The 17,386-nt window shown below is 44.0% G+C and overlaps 1 protein-coding gene across 1 annotated transcript in view; it reads right to left on the minus strand.

The window, feature by feature from the left end:
* PCSK2 (proprotein convertase subtilisin/kexin type 2) overlaps window positions 1–14,159 on the minus strand; it is a 109,132-nt gene extending 94,973 nt beyond the window's left edge. The window contains exon 1 of the mRNA XM_056357564.1: window positions 13,598–14,159. Coding sequence (XP_056213539.1) covers window positions 13,598–13,771 — 174 coding nt within the window. The 5' untranslated portion in view covers window positions 13,772–14,159. The remainder of the gene's footprint in view (window positions 1–13,597) is intronic.
* Between the last annotated feature and the right edge of the window lie 3,227 nt (window positions 14,160–17,386).

A 17,386-nucleotide genomic window follows, 5' to 3' on the forward strand; every position in this document is an offset into this window, starting at 1 on the left:
AAAAAAAAGAAAAGGCACTTTCAGACCATGATTCATCTGACCTGTTTCAGGTGGCCATTTTAAAATGAGTAGAGCTGAGCCCCAGGAGCACCTCTTTCAGCCCAGGGACTATAAGAGCAGCACAGCTGTCTATGTTCAGGTAGATCAATTCTGATGTTACACATTTAGCTCTCATTTTCTCATCAGTTTTGTTCTTACATTATCTAACACAGTGCTTCCAAGCACTTACAAAACACTGTTCCATTGGTTTGGTTTCAAGTCTGCAATATTTGGAATTTGATTTGCAATTGGATGAATCATCCACGTTTAACGTTTTACTGTATTTATATCGCTGTTAAGTTTGTCACTGAAGAGCTTCATCCTGCAAGCACGTAACAGTCATATAAGTCATCAGTGCCAAGACTGTGGATTTGCTGATAGCTTTATCAGTGAATTGGAGAAGCCATCTGAGGCTTTTAAAAGAGTTATTCTAGTTTACGTGAATGGATCCGTGCAGTTTAGAGAGTTTTATCTGTTACTTCCCAGTAACCATAAAACCCATTATTGATTCTGCCACGTGCACTGTTGTATCTACTTTTCAGATTTGGAGGAGAATGTTCTTGCTTATACACTAGCACTCGCACTGGACTGTCTGGATTAATCCAGGTCATCATTACCTGGAACAGGGGATTGTTACTGTTTGGCTGACAGCCTGAAGTGAAGGCTTAGCAACCATTATGTCCTCTTACATAGATGTTGAGGATCCTGCAAGAGCAGCACCTCAGGCAAGCCCTGGGCATCAGGAAGAATCCTGGAGCTCAGCACCCTGAAGTCACTGTGAGCATCTAACAGTTGTGTTGTCATTTTTAGCAGCAACAAATGGCCACTGGCAAAATGAGACAGCCCCTTCCAATCGTTCAGCTACACAGCTCCGTAACAACCACAAACACAACAGATAAACATACACATCATTTGGAAAAATAAAGTAAATATGATTCCATCAGAAGCTGAATCAATTAAATTTTCTTAAAACACATATCAGTAGCACAAAATGAAAACCTTCCACAATTTGGGAGAATTCTATTTATCCTGTCAAAAGAAAAAAACCACAAACACCAAAACCACCAAACAAACCAACTTCCCCCCGCCCCCCCCCCCAAAAAAAAAAAAAAACCAACCAAAAAAACCAACCAGAAAAAGACCCCAGACATTCTTTAGGAACACTTGCCCCTAGGCTTAACTCTCTTAACTTGCTCATTTTAGTAGTGACTTCAAGGAATTGCTCCTCAACTGTGCAGTGTAAATGACATTACAGCCAGAAAGCCGGTCAGTACTTGACCCAGTTAGTTAACTGTCATTCATTTTACCTGTGACAGTCAATGCTTTAAGAATTCAGGGGGAAAAAAATGGATGGTACCGCAAAAGTGGCTTTGCCAGTTCTACAGTTTGTTACCACAGGCAAACAAAACTGCTCTTAAGTGCCTGTTTGGAGCACTGGGGCTCCTCCGGGTACCCTGCCACTCTTTCAAGGCTCTTCTGTGTTTTCAAAGTGTCTCCCAAGGTGATAATATTCTGTGAAAGTTTTCACACATCAAATAACCTTCTTGCCAAGATCATTCTATCCAGGACTGTTTCATTTGCTTTTTCCCCTTTCCGCTGTTGCTTTAAGACAGAGCCAGGACTAAAACTCACAAAATGTAAGTTTCAGCATCTTCAGAGATGCTTGGTAACGCCAGCACCTTCTAATACTACAAAAATCTCAGGCAATTACAGCTGTAATATTCTTGTTTCAATTGCCTTACATGTAAAATGGCACAGTCTAGTAAGCATTTGTTTAGTTATTTTATTTATTGATAGGATTCATGTAATTAATGTTTGCACAGCACTCTAGACTATGCTATAAAACTATGACTATAAAATGTCAAGTGCCATTGCAAACATATTAATGCATATATCTCTACATATATATGTATGCAATCAGGTACCTCTTTAGCAACAAATATTTAGTAAATATTTTAACATGTTTAAATAACACATGATGGAAATGTCTTCTTTGTATCAGTAAATTTGCCTTAGGGAAAACACATGTTATAAGAAATAGCTTGATTTAGTCAGTCCACAAATTTAAGTGACCATGGTATATTTCTAACCCAGCTGGATCAATACTGCTGACACCAACTAGCACTGCCAACAAAGGTCACTTTGCTTCACTCCCGATCTACACCCCACCTCTCCTTTTAAGCAGGTAACCAAACAGCTTGACTACTATTGTCACACAGGAACCTGGTGTCACATCAGCTTTAAAAACTCTGAGATAAAAGCCATGAGATAGAAATTTGCTGTTCTTAAAACATCATTAAGATGCAGTGTGCTGCAGCCACAAATTGCTAGTACTTGTATCTCAAGGAAGGAGAAGGGGCAAAACATGGCTACACACTGACATGCTGAACTTCAGCAGAAATTCAACAGAGCATTTCAGCATTATTTTTAAATCTATGTCCACACAGCAAAGCATGTAGGGCAAACATGTGCAGCTGCTCGGCTAACGTAGTGCCTAAAAGCAAAGTCATGAACTCAGGCTCTAATGAAGTGGTGCTATAAAAGCAGCTCAGACCAAAATTAGTTGGTTACTGACAAGAGCTACTCAAGAAAGGACAGAAAAGGTGAATTGCACTAATGCAAAGATGCTAGCTCTTACCAACACTTAAGGAAGATTTGTAGCTCTCTTTCTATTCAAAATATTTATCCTTTCCTTTTTTTTCCCCGTCTGTTTAATGCTAGGCTGCCAAGCAATAGCTGATCGGCAAAGAATGCTTCACAGGGAAGTTTCTGTTGTTAGACCACACTGAAGAAGTCTTCCAGTTCCAACAGGAGCAGTTAATTCCTAGTGAAAAGCATGTGCTTTGCAGGAGTGAAGCTGATGGGCAACAATTCGAAACAAAACTGTGACATTAAAGTAGAGACAAACACACACACGTGCGTGCTATATTGCTTCTATCTTTTTTCCTAAACTTAAGATAGTAGACTTGGGAAGAGCAGGACAAGCAAGCTTTTAGAAAAACATTTTCAGCAGAGCCAAGCAAAAGAGAAATTTTGGGACACTGCTGTTTTCCTTACTTTTGTAAAGTTGCTTCACTCTGCTAAGAGAAAGTCACAGACTCTAATCCCCACTATTAAGAGATCAGGTCAAAGGCAAATTCTGCCATTACTAACGCCACCATGAACTGGAGAGAGCTCCTCTCGGCTCCAATACACAGCAGTACGATCATCACTTCGCAACAGAGACCAACTGCCCTGAGTGCCTGCAAGAGCTTCATGTTAGATGGAAGAAAAAGGATGACCCAAATCTGCCCCAATGCTAGCAGTAATGATGAGAAAGAAAATAGCACCACCACCTCTCCCCCTTCTTCCCAGGACCTACCTCACCGACCCTTCAGGCAGCCGTGAAAGAAGTATTTTTACTGTTTGTTGTCACCAATTAATAAATGACATAAGTTTACTGTTGGCAGAAACTGTGGTCAATCCAGCATGTGCTGATACATTTTCTTGCTTTTATTACATCTGTCAAGCAAGGCAAATGTAGGTTTTTAATTAATCACTCAGCATGTTCCAGCCTTTAGAGCCTGGAATACTAGTTTCCCTACCAAGGTACAATATACTTAATATGAATCAAATATGTACAGTCAGGAGGGGAAAAAAGGGATTTTACAGAATGAAATTGAGTGTTTCAGTACAGATCAGAAGAAAGATGAAAAAAATCCACTTGCTTTTCTGTCTGGGTTTTTATTCTGAATCTGTATCTAAATGGTAGGAGAAATGGAATGTTTTTACAACTAAGAGAAAGAAGGAAAGTACATTTGCCTCTGAAGTTTTGGGGTTTAAACAGTAATATAAAAATTAAGAGATGGAAATGCTGTGAAGACTAAACTTCAGATGATGTCCTGATCCACAGCTGTCATTCCACCAACGTTAACAACTGATTTTTCCAAACCTGCAAATGTGTTTCAGTCCTGATTTTTGATACTTCACCCAAATTCAGAATTGACAGTTCCACTTAACAACTGGTTCAGAGTAACTTCTGAATTACTAAAATCATTTGAAACACAGTTCTAAAATTAACTGACAGAGGGAAGCATAAGGTCCCAGCTTCGCGGGACTGGTGCGAAGCTACCCAGCGTGGTTATAGCTAACTCACCATACCTTGGCTGCAGCTAAAAGCCTTGGTGTTGCACAGCAGGTGACAAAGACCGCGCTCACCCACAGAGCAGACTTCAGAATCACACTCCTTCGTTTTATTTGTGTTTCATAAAGAATGAGTAGGCAGAAAGGAAAGGGAGAAAAGTCATCAGGAGAGGGGAGGCTATATCCCACTCTTTCACTACCCACACAAGGAAGAGATTCACCTGTTTGGCCATAGTTTGATAACCCAATACCTGTCCAATGACAGCACAAGTTTCTCTACTTAACAACAGTAATTAAATAGATATTTGTCGGGTTTCAAGTTTTCACAGTCTGGTTCTATACTCTAGGAGAAAGCAGCTCTGACATATTACCATCTTACTCATCAGGTAAGCAAATAATCTAGTTCAGACATGAGTATCTGGGACACGCTTGCCAACTGGTTTGATGTAAACACTGAGGTCACTCTTTCCATTTGCTTTCTGTGGACAAAGTAGTTAAGAATGTAACATTTACACAGAAGTTTTGTTTGAGAAGGTAGGTAGTACACGACAAAGAACGTTACATCCCAGTTCACTCCTTGAGTAAGTAAACTAGAGCTATCACTACCTGATTTATTTGTCTATAATCCCAGTGTATAAATGGTAAGACTGGGCTAGCTCATAATTTCCTTTTTCAGGTTCAAGCTGCCACTACTTGTTGAACACTGCCAGTGTTCAGCTGAGTTAGATTTTTGAGCTACTGCCATAAATCCATGGCCAAACTGAGATTTCAGACGGGCTGATAAACTGTGTGTGGTGGCCATGCAGAATTTCACACAACACACCACCAAATTCAGCTCTCTCTGGGATAGCACGCTCTGTTCAAAAGCACAGCCTGGGATCACTGAGCTGAAATTAAATCTCCATTTCAGTAGTACAGGGTTGACCTTTTCAGTGAACTTAGGAGAGTTAAAGGTAGAACTTGCCTTGATTTACAACAAGAACAACACACCAGACTGCTTCAAGTTAGAGAAATCCTGTCTTTGAGAAATAGTCGAGCAGTTCATCTTCTTCCCACCAGAGGCCAAGGATGGATGGAAGCTGTGGGCTGCTCGCTGCAATATTTATAGCCACCATGCAGCCAGCATCCTGTAGAGACCTGACCCACTTAATTATCTGAAAAAGTTGGAAGAAAAATTTAAAAAACCCAGGGTTTCTGACAACTATGATAGCATTACAAGACAAAGGTAAAGTTTAGATCCATTAACCACAGCACTGAGTTTGTTACTACAGCTCTCACAGAAACTAGCCACCCATGCGACAAACTAGAACTGCACAGGAGGCTTTCCCAGGTATAATATTTTAGTAAGAACTGGCAGAACTTATAATTTGTTTTAGCATTTTGGCTTGATTTCCAGCTCACAGAATTTTCCATGAGCACAGACATTTCTCAGGATTTACTAATTGAAACTACCTACCAAATAAATTCTACATATGTTTCAGCAACTACTTTGTAGGTACTTTATTATAAGCATTTGAAACTTGAGTTGCACAGATTAATTAATTGTAATAATTCCATAGATGGATGAGGGAAAGAGTCTAGCTACACTGTAAAGTATTACTAGTACAACTATTCCAGTAAGTCTGAAGCTCTTTTTTCCTTTGTTTTATTGCTGGGTGTGGTTTGTTTTTTAAATCAACATGGTCTTACTGGTAAAAGCTCTAGTATAAATGAAATTTCTGCTAATATTGTTCTGACTTGGAATGAGTTAAACATGTTGGTACTCCTACACTGATAGTAACAGTGCTGCAATTGGGTTTGTCTTCCAATTTTAACGTCAGTATAGATACAGCAGTAAAAGTTTCTAAGAGTGGGTAGGGTGTTACATCTTGTCATCTGTCACATTTTGTGAGAAAGATAGATGGCTATCATCCACCTTCACACAATGGTTGGATCTTCTAAAAGATAACAAATTTGAGTACCTCAGTGCTTTTCTGAAGGAGCCAAGCCTAGCAGCACTCCCGGTCTCTGGGACCATGTGCCCACTAATAAACAAACGCCAAGGATGCTGCAGGCTCTCACATGGAAGCACTTCAAACTGGGAATGAACTGACAATGTATTTTGGTCTAGAGTTTTAATCCGGATTTGAACTCCCAAGCTACAAACAAAATGCTCTAGCTCATTTCCAGTAACCTAAACCATCTGGGTCTGGATGTAGGCATGACAATAGGATCTGTCCATCTGGCCTGATACCAAAAACCAAATCTTCAAGACAGGTTACTATTACAAAAACAGTTATCCTTTTGCTGCACAGGTCTGCAACCTAAGGCCAGGGGACAAATTCAGCTTTAGTGTAGGTTAACAGCAATAGATACCCATATCGCCTCTTAGAAACGGCTCTCAGGCTGCTTTCAATACCTGAAAAACCTGCCTGGAGGAGTAAGAGCTTCAAGTAGGGCCACAGACAGAGCCACAGCATATGGGATCTCAAAGTTCAAACACATACAGGCAATTAATATAGCTGTATGTTTTAGAGTCCAGAAATAGCCTGGAAGTCATCTGCAAGAAAGCTATCTGGGCAGAAGCAAGGACATCCCAGACTGACAGCCAGGCCATACTAATGATCTCTGTTTATCTAGTGCTGATATTAAAGTAACATCTTTGACTATAAATTCCACGGCACAGGTCCAAAATAGCTAAGGAACTGGCAGACTTGAAGCGAAGGAAACAAAGCCAGAGATTTGGCTCTCCACTTGCCATCATGACGCTTTCACACAGAGATGTACAAAGAAGAGAAATAACCTGGGAAGCTGAAGCCACTCCACGCAATACTTTTCACAAAACTAGGAAAAGGAGCATCACCAGGGTTAGGAGACACAGCATTTCCTGCCATAAAATGTCAACAAAGAACTTGTGGCTGCTCTGCTGGGGGTTCCCCCACCTCGCAAGTAGCCTCTGGAGCAGGGGCTCTAGAAAACAAGTCAGGGGGCTGCTGGCTACTACTGGTTTCCACAGTGCCATGCCATCCTGAAACTGCTGGCCTGGGCGACTGGCTGCAGTCTGGTGGCATGCAGGAAGCCTCCGGCAGACAGAAGCCCAGGTGAAATGTTTCTGCTCCACCAGCTTTTGGAAAGTGGGGAAAGGAGCAGTAGGCACACCCCTCGGCATCCATGCTTTCAACACTGATGCTCCTCAGCTGCTTATGCCCTTCAGACGTCGAGCTACTCCTTGGAGCAGAAAGCTGTCCCTGGTGTCTTCATACCACACCACCACAAGTTTTCATCAGGCAGGCACTCGGGGCTAGACTGCGGGAGATCGGCTAGTACACACCACGTTCAGTTCTGGTGTGCTGGGACCACAACACTCTGCAAATGCTGTTCACTTCTTCGTATGTTTTCTCTTTCTGTTTTTCTCCTTGACACTGGCAAAGCTAAATATAACTGAAGTGAAAACAAATAACTGCACATCCTCAGTTAGGCTGCAGCATCAAAAAAAACAAGTGAAAAAAGAGTTACTCAGAGCGCATTTCCTGGGTCTCTACCACATGTTCAATTTTGCCAATGAGCTCAAGCAATATGGAATAAACAAAATTATAAATGCAGGCAGCTTTATAAATAGCCATATTTTCATATCTTTGTGTTTACTGAGCTGTAGCTTAGCAAACAAAACAAAACTTCTCTGTAAAGGTAAGGTTTAGTGTGTGTGTTTTGCCAAGAAACAGAACTACACCGTGTATTCAAAACAGTAATGGAGCAATTACAACAGGGAACTATAGTAGGGGAGTCTGACCTTGTTTTATGCTCAGATAATAAATGCTATGAAAATCTGACAAGGTAATTATTTTATACCTCAAATAGAACACTCACCACCAACATGCAGTTGGTTTGAGTCTCTAGTAGAGAAGCAGCTCTACAGAAACTGGGTTAGGGATGTACTTCAGCCTGTGGTTTACATTCTTCTTGTTGATACTTTACAGCTGTCACATGCATAAGTGAGTACATTTAAATAACAGGGCATTTTTTTTTTTTGTTCTGAGTTAGCCAGTTATAGTATTTCCTCCCGGGGCTGCACCTGCATCCAAGGCAGAACGCCTTGGATAAAATAAAATAAAATAAAATACCCCAAACCAAAAAAGCTTAATTTTGAAAGGAATACTGTATTTCCACATACGAGGCAAACTCTCTCCTAGCACAGCAAAACTCTTATTTAATTGCACTAACATTTCTCTCAAGTGTAAACAGGAGCAAACAGGACTTCCCAGTCTGTGCTGGGGGATATGCCCAGACTCCACCTGTGAGGAGCTGACAAGGGTCCCTCCCTGCGCAGATGGCTGCTCTCTCTGCATCTCCTCAATTACTTTCTTCCAGGGCTTTTCTGGAAAAGGGAGTTCTCCATCACCACCCTGCAGTGTGCCTTCCCACAGCAGGATCAAACTTTTCCTGCTAGTTAATTGCTTCTTCCCCCTAATTTAAACACACCAGCTCAGACTATCTCTTGGAAACTGAAGCATTCACTGTTATGGTGTGATGACCTATTGAAATCTCAGTAGTTGCACAATTAACATTTGCATGGAATTTACTTTTTCGTATCTTAGAGCAAGATTGCAACATACTGCAACAGTGAAATCTAGGAAATTTAAGCTCTTGATTTCCTCAAGAAAATTACTTTGCATCTTCCATTTATAAGAGATTTTTCTGTTTCTTTAATAAAGGATTTCTTTTGCAAGCAAACATCTTTCCTCTAAGGCCAGCATAAAACACGAAACTAATTAATTATTAAATACGTCTTTGTGCATGGAAACAATGTAGTCTGAGGCTTGATCTTCAGTCCTTGGACTCCAGCGGGCCCATGTGGGGAGGCCTGGGCTCTCTGCCTCCCCTTTGCATGGGATGCTCCATTGCTTCAGCATCCATTTCCACACTGGTGCACGTCTGCACCCTCCGTGCTGCCTTCACCTAGCCAGAACTAACACTTTCACGAATGCCAGGGTTAGCAGCACGTGTGAAGATAACACTGGCACGTTTCTCTGTAAAGTATGGACCACCATGTATGTGCACAAATTGGCTGGTTAATATATACACACACAGGGTCAGCCAGGAGCCTGGCTAAGAATTCACCCTTCTTTCCTCTTCTTTGCTCCAAGCACAGGTATTAGGGAAAAAGGAACAAGAAACATATGTATCTATATAAATACACATATCAGCCCACATCCGCAACCAGCATTTTTTACATGCACAGAATCCCTTCTGTCCATCACAGTGCATTCCAGCCATGCAGAAGCAGAGCCTGGCACCTTAAATACAAAGATTGGCAAACACCTCTCCTGAGGTTTAGGGGCTGATCTGCACAGGAGGGGATTTTCAGGGCTTTAGCGCATGGACCTCAGGATGAAGATTTCAGGATCCCTGAAGGAGATCCCTGCAAAGAGCTCCTGAACCTGCAAACACATTTTTCTGCCTCCTGGTCTGCCTTCCGCACCACGTAACTCCCACCTCGCAGGCTCCCAGCCTAGATGCAGAGAAGTGGGCTGCTGCAGCAAGAAATACACCTTCTTTATCTGTAAAGTTTTGCTTTCTATAAGTCTGTATTTACGCAATGTAAAAAACCTCAAAGCTCCCAGTGTTTCATCCAGAAATTCCTGGTCAGCTCCAGAAAGCTTGGTCCTCAACCAGCAGCCTCCTAAGCAAAACTGGGAAGCACAAAAGTCACAGCTGTAAGAGGTAGCTTGAGTTTTGCAAGATTTAGAGGGAGAGGTGATAAATACGCCAAGGAAAAAAAAAACAGACCAGCTTTGCAGAACATAAAATTCTCTATGTTTTTAAATCCATGTTTGGTTCTTATTTTAAAATCTAATTGCTTAAAAACCTTCACCTCAATGCTACCAGAAGTGGAATATTTAGCTATTGTGGCATTGATTAGATTGTCTCAGTGTTGTTGATGAAATGGAAAGAGATGTCTAAACTCTGATCTCCAAATAGGAGACCTTTCCAAATGCTTCTTCCAATTCCCTGTGTTAGAAATTAATTAAGAGTTGCAAGGCAAGGTCAGAAAGCAGCTTTTTTTCATCCTGCATTAAGAAACGCATTCTAGTGGCAACCATGCCATGAGACAAATAAAAGGAGGAAAAAAAAAAAAAAGTTATTCCTTTTGTAGTTCTCACAATCTAACACGTAGCTATTTAGGGGGGGATCCTCATGACTCCTGAATGCTCAAAGATGGTAAGGCTAACCATATTATGAAAATAATATGCTTTATCACAGTATCTGTTTTACCAGTAATACATAGAATCAATTTTGGCAGGTACAAATGGATTGAAGAATTGCAAATATATATTAAAAAAAAATAATCAGAGAGCACAATCAGAGTTACAAAGAGGTCTGTATTCAGGATTAATTCAGGGAAGATTGAAGAAAAATTGACCTGTGTTTTTGAGATTCTGTCTTGTGTTAGGATCCTAAATCTAAACACAGGTGTCTGTTCATGTAAGTATGAGCCCTTCTTAATCAATTCATCAATCACTGAATTTAGAGTACACATTTTAGCCCACCTGAAGTCTTGTAGTGGTTTCTGAATGATGGTAGGAAGCATGGCCAAAGAATCAATTAGAAAGTGCATCGCACGGTTCATAACATTAATCTTCAAGGCAATGCTTTCTCTTGAATTTCTGCAGAAGCCTGCCGTTAAGTAATGTAACATGCACTTGCTCAGAAATTGTTTGTTATTAGGAAGAAAGTACGTGAACTAAAGATATGTAATTTAAAAATCAGCTCCTGTAAGGTCATGTTAAAAGAGGTCTGTGATACATAGCAAGTGTAAAAGAAATCCCTTGCATATACGTCTTAAATCCACACACAGAAAAAAAAAAAAGAAAGCTGAATCTGACCTTACACTCCTATTGGGACAGTCCCTGCATGGAAATAAAGGTGATTATTTTCAGATAACATATTTTCTCCAATATGGGTAAAGGTAACTGGATTTGCTTTAAGTAAATAACTCATATTACTTAAACAGTATGTGTCATTGAAGTATGCAAAGATAATTTCTCTTTGTGGTATAACTTTTTTTTTTTTGCTATTTGTTGAATATTTTATTAGACAGCATATCTACACATGGTGCTTTTCCCCGAGCGTTTACCACTAACAGCTCTGTTTTCATACACACACATGGCCATGTTCAACTTTCTGCACTGTTGTTATCGCCATGAAAGCTAAGTCTGCACACTGTAAGAAGAGATGCTAGACAAGTCTGATGATAGCAAAACAGATCAGGAGACTCTTCAGTTCAGCAGTACTGAAGAGTCAGGAGTAGATGGCACAAGCTTTTATTAACGGCTGCCTATCGCCACCCAAGCCCCGTTACAGATTTCCCCTGCAGAACGGAGATTGCTGATAGCTCTCATCGATTACCCTCCGACACAGGCAGCTTAATGCCAAAGCCTGTGAACTTTTGTCATTCCCTAAAATTTCTGCCTTGCTGATAGCAGGGTGACATTTCCTCCCACATTTGGGGAGGAGAGGGGGGGAGGATTTCTAGCTTTTCAGGGACCAGGATGATGTAATCTGGAAACCTCTTGGGACAGCATGTGCTCCGTACAAGAGCCACCGCCACCATCTGCCCCCCCCAACCCTGCAAGCACACGCACATCATGCCACAGCTCAGCTAGGCTTCATTCCTAGAGACACCCGTGTCCACGGGAAACAGCCCCCTCACGGCATGTACTGGAAAGCAGGTACTCTCCTCTGGCACACCCGAGGGACTTCCCTCCAGCTCTCTGCTGAGATGTGCTTCAAGACTGACTGCCATGAAGAATCCGTATGTCTCCTCATGTGCCCAAGGCACCCTGGGGAGAGGCATGGTGGAGGGGAAAGGATTCTAGCAGCCCAGAAACTGCATTGCTTCATCCTACAAAATCCCCTCTCCCTGTCTCTTCCTTACATGGGTCACAGGACTTCTGAGAGCGTCTAGCAAAAGTAGTAACAAATTCAGCCATGCAGAAAAGTACCCCTCCACCCTCATAAGGCCTATCCGTCAGATATCCCCAGGATAGGAGGAAGTGCAAACAGGAGGGAAAGGAAAAGGGAAAACTGTTGATCAAAGAGCCGTACCTAAGTTTCATGTAACAAGACCTAATCCCCACAATGGATCCTTTCCCAAGGGCATCAGCAGCCCAGCTCTGTCAGTATCAGGACAAGGCTGTGAGCCCAAAACAAAAGCATCTTATCAGCAGCAGGAGTTGGCTGTGGTGAAAGTAACAGTGATCTTGTCCTCATTTCTCTAACGAGCTCCCACTGGAGCTGAGACAAGGCAGCCCGAGGGAGAGAGTCTCACTTCATATGCTTTTTTGATATTTTTTTTGTTTTTTTAATCAAGATCTTAAGCCATTTCACTCATCCAAGTTCACAGTACCATTCCAATCCATTTCCTTGGAAGGAGGATCAGACTCCCATTGCATAACTACCAAGCAGAGAACAAAACCCTACACAAGCAGCAGCAGCAGCAGGAGCGCTCACAGCTCGCTTTCCACTCTCCAAGCCCAGTGCCACCTGAGCATTAAGTCTGCCAGGAACTGTACTGACCAGGGTTCTCTGTATTAGCCTCTCCCTGTCTTCATCCGAGATGTGACTATACCCTAAAATATTAAGAAATCTACTTATTATTTGAATAGGAGAGATTTCTAGTGGACCTGGGCTCCCCATGAGCTGGGAAGAGACTCCCTGCCACTGTGGCTACCCAGGATTTCCTGGGACCTCAAGGAGAGAAAACAACCTCCAATGGCACTTGAAGTTTCCCAGCTTACATCCATTAGTGATAAGCACTGATTGCTTATCATGCTTAACATGATGCAGCTCCTCCAGCCTGGGGGGCATCCTGTTTCTCTATGCGAACAACAGGGATATGAAGAAACCACCAGCCTCACAAACTTGAGTGTCAAACCCCCTATGAAATATTCCGTTTAAATGGTGTGCGAGCTTCTCCATGGAGATGGGCTCTCACTGTTCCTGAAATACTCCGAGCCGTTTCGGTTGCAGCCGTGCCGAGGCAGCCCCGGGCGGCCCCAGCCGCTCCTGCGCCCAGCCCCGGCGCCCGAGCCCCGCCGGATGGGCGCTGAATTGGAGGATGTTTACATAGTAAGTCAAAAGGCACCGAGCTGCCATGTGGGAAACTCCTCTGCTTTCCAGTCCAAGAAACCCACCCTTCTGGGCCGCTGCTGAGGAGCGCTTGCAGGAGCTCCCGGCACCGCTGCTCCTACAGCCCCCTCGGAAAGGGGGGGTGGCCGCGGGGCCGGTCGGGACGCGCTCCGCTCCCTCCCTTCTGCCCAGGTAAGCAGCCGGCAGGACCGTGCCGGGATACCGGGATGCTCCCGGAGAACGCCGCATGCCCTCAGCCCAACGTGAAGGGCACCGCGCCGCCCGCCTCCCTCCCTGCCCAGCGCCCCGAGCCTGCGCGGGGGCTTACCTTCCGCACCCCGCCGAAGCCGTGCTCCGCCGCCACCCGCTCGGCCTCCGCCTGGTCCCCGCCGTGCAGCTCCACCAAGAAATGGTTGGTGTAGACGGCTCCCCGGGCCGGGGCGCTGAGGAAGAGGAGGAGGAGGAGGAGGGCACCCCGCAGCAGCGGCGGCCCCGCCGGCATGGCCCCGCGCTGCGCGCCCGCGGAGGCAGCCCGCCGCGCCGCGGGGAGGGCGCCGGGCGGGCGGGCGGGCGAGGCGGGGAAGCGCCCAAAAGATGGGAGGGGAAGGGGAAAAAAATACTAATTAAAATGAAAAAAAATTAAAGCGGCGGAGGCAGGAGGGGAGCTGGGCGGCGGGGACCGGCCGGGCGGCGGCGGGCTGCTCCGGGGCGAGTGTGAGAGCGCGGGTGCGCGCTGCCAGCTCCGCATTGCCGGCCCCTCCTCGCCTCCAGCTCCGCGGCGGCCGGAGGGGAAGCACCAGCCGGGAGGGGAGACGCGGCGCTGCCAATCATGGGCGAGGAGGATCGCTCCGGCCCCCCAGCACGCAGCTCACACACCCCGCGGCCCTCGCAGCATCCCTAGCGCCCCCCCTGCACCCCGCGCACCCCCCCCTCGACAGACCCCACCCCACCCACACCTCGCACACCTTTCACAATCCCCCCCTACGGAGCCGCCCCCCGCCCCCCCCCCAGTTACACCCGTACACCGCGCGCCAGCCCCCGTTCAGCATCCAGAGCAGCACCCCGTACCCCCAGCCTAGCCCTGGACCTCCCCAGTCCCTCCAGCTCTTCTTCCCGTGGGGCTGGGGAGGGGGGCGAGTGGAGCCAGACCCCCCAGAGCAGGAGCCCACAGCAGCTGGCTGTAGGGTCAGAAGGGCTAAGCATTTTGGCAACACACACAACACCCACACCCCCCCCCGCCAGCCAGGGCCAGCACCCAGCTTCTCTTTTGAGCGCAGGGAACATGAAGTGCCTGGCAGAGCCCCTGCACACCCCGCTCTAGCTTGCACCCCACACCAGCTGCTCACAGGGCAACAAGCAACATGTTGCCATCTGTCTTTCTGCAGAAGCTAAGGCCCTGGGAGGTGGTCCCAGGACGAAGCCAGCGGAAAACTTCAGGCCCAGGGTCCCCCGCTCTGCTCTGACCACTGATGTGCACTGCCAAGCCACTCAGCCGCGCAGGGACACGCAGGGGTCCAGGCTTCCTGAGCAATCCCCAAACATGAGTCTGCAGGGAAATCACTGGCAGGAAAGCACCTGGGTGTTCCCTGTGATGAGGCAAGAGAGGATGGGGAGCATTCCATGCACTGGTGGGATTTCAGAGGTGGCAGCACCTACGAGGACGGAAACTCTGTTCTGCAAAAAAACAATCTGTCATCTGCAAAACTCCAAGTGGAAACAAATGGTACAGTATATGCAAGCTTACATCAAGGTATAGTTTAGCTTCTTCCTACAGGTAAGTCTGTGAATTTGTCATGCCGAAGGTTAATCCTTTGATGGATCCCTGAATGGTCCCCTGGGAAAGGCTTAGGGCACAGAAAGTTAGTACTGCCTTTAAAACAAACAAAATGATAGATTTACAGTTTCTGTTGCACAAATAGTCAGATGGAGCACAGACCTTAAATCAATCTGGGAAAACAAAGGAAAACAGCAGAGATCACAAGCGAGACTTCTTCCATTATCCTAAAATGCTTTAGAAAATGACAGAAGAACTCACCACATGATTGTGAATCCAAATAAGCATTGGTTTGTCATGACAAATTATTGATTTCCTTCCTCTTGATAAACAAAAATCCCTATTCAAACAGAAAGGAAATGGTAACTTGGAGCCTGATCCAAAGCCCATTTAAATCAACAGAAGTGCTGTAAATGAATGACTGATGTTGGAAAAAAAAATCAAGCATGAAGGAAAGGTAAAACATTAGAAATGACACAGCAGAGAAGGAAAACATCTTTGCAGCCTCTTTAAGAGACTATGTCAATAGAATATTTTTAGATGCCTGCTCTAAGCGTAGACAGTTATTAAAAACAACTTTATGTTATTTCTTTAAGCCAAGTTGTTTGTTTTCATCAATATTCTACAACACTTCTCCTTACAACATTTTTCCCAGTGTTAAAGCAGATCCTGCTGTATTACGTGTTTCTAGGTGACTTGGGGCCCGTGAGACTCTCAGATCAGTAATACCTGCAGGCGACTGCTTGACAGCCAGTGGAGGCCCTACTGGTTCCATCCACAGCTGTTCCTTGGGATCATAAACTAAAGGAAAATAAAAAAGAAGCAGAGGAAAGAGATTTTCTGTATTTTAAATTTCTGTCTCTGAAAAAAAATACTATCTTTATCTCTCTATATATACATACGTAAGCCTTTCTGCTCCCGGAAGTCTTCCCTCGGTTGACATACCTCTTTCCATTTTGTTGCCAGTCCACAGAAGGAGGAACATCAATAACAAAGGCAATATTATTAACTTCTGGCTCTCTCAAATCAGCAAGACAGCATTCAGAAACTAGGACATATCACCTGTCTGGGTGACAAGTGTGACTAAGTCATTCACTGCTCATCTCCTGACACCCTGGGCTGACAGTATTACTCTGCAAGTTGGTGCCACTGAAGAAGTATATGGCAGGGACATTGCGGTGATGAGGAGATAGCACCAAAAAGAAGAAAGAGAGAGGAATTAGGTTAGGAAAAACTGGCTTAGAAAGTCAGATATGAATACGCCAAGCGAAAAATCAAATCGAGGAGGCCATTTAAGTAAAAGTAGTCATTATGAGTTAATGAGTACAGAAGTTTAAGACCAGAAACAACCACTGGGATTTCTCACCTTGTGTTTTATGTAAACTGTAGGGCTTATCTGTATTAATTCTGGCTTCTGGTCTTTTTCTTCTTTTTTTTTTTTTTTTCTTCTTTTTTTTTCCTTTATGTACCAATCTTGACTTAAAAATCAAGACTGATCTATTACAGCCATCATGGAAATGTTCTAATGATTGTTTACAGCCATTTGTAAAAAGTTGTAACTCTGCCTCTCTTTAAAATAATGATTGGTCCTGCATTGACTTCTAGGTGCTGGTTTTATTATTAATTTGTCCATTGAGCTGCTGAACTATTATTATCCCCAGATAGCTTTAAGATTGTGATGATAAAGACATCCAGCTAGCACTCCCTGAGTCTCTTTCTGTAAGGCATGTTTTCCATCCCTTCAACCATTCCCATTAAATCTTTTTACTCCTTGAATTGTGAACCATAGCTGCATCAGGTATTTTTTCAGCAGAAGTCAGGCCAGTGCTAATGGATGTTACGTCGTATTTCTATTCTTAATGGGTAGCCAGTGTTTCACCAAGGATTTCATTCAGTCTCCTTACCACTGAGTGTCCTTGGTGTGCAGCACAGCACCCCTGCTGCCTCGTACAGTTCTCATCTCCTTCAAGCCATCTTCAGGAGTGCTATTCCCTAGGACAAGTTATTATATCCTGTATGACCAATGATCTTTGTCCCTAGATATATTACTCTACTTTACTGAAATACACACAATTTATTTGCATGCAGTTTTCCAAACAATCCAGATCACTCAGCACTCCTCTTTTATAGTTTATGACTTCCTTCTTTAACCTACAAACTTTACTAGTAATGAATTTACATAGATGTACTGGATTTAGCAAGATCTTGCAGAGATCATTTCTTGGCCCCGGTCCTCTGGAACCTCTCCAGAAACAAATCAACTTCAGCAATGATTCCCACTTTGTAATTATACTTAAGAACCTAGCATTTAATCAGTTTTTAGTCTGTTTCATAAAAGCCATT

The sequence above is a fragment of the Falco biarmicus genome, chromosome 12 (genome assembly GCF_023638135.1).
Source record: "Falco biarmicus isolate bFalBia1 chromosome 12, bFalBia1.pri, whole genome shotgun sequence".
Taxonomy (NCBI): domain Eukaryota; kingdom Metazoa; phylum Chordata; class Aves; order Falconiformes; family Falconidae; genus Falco; species Falco biarmicus.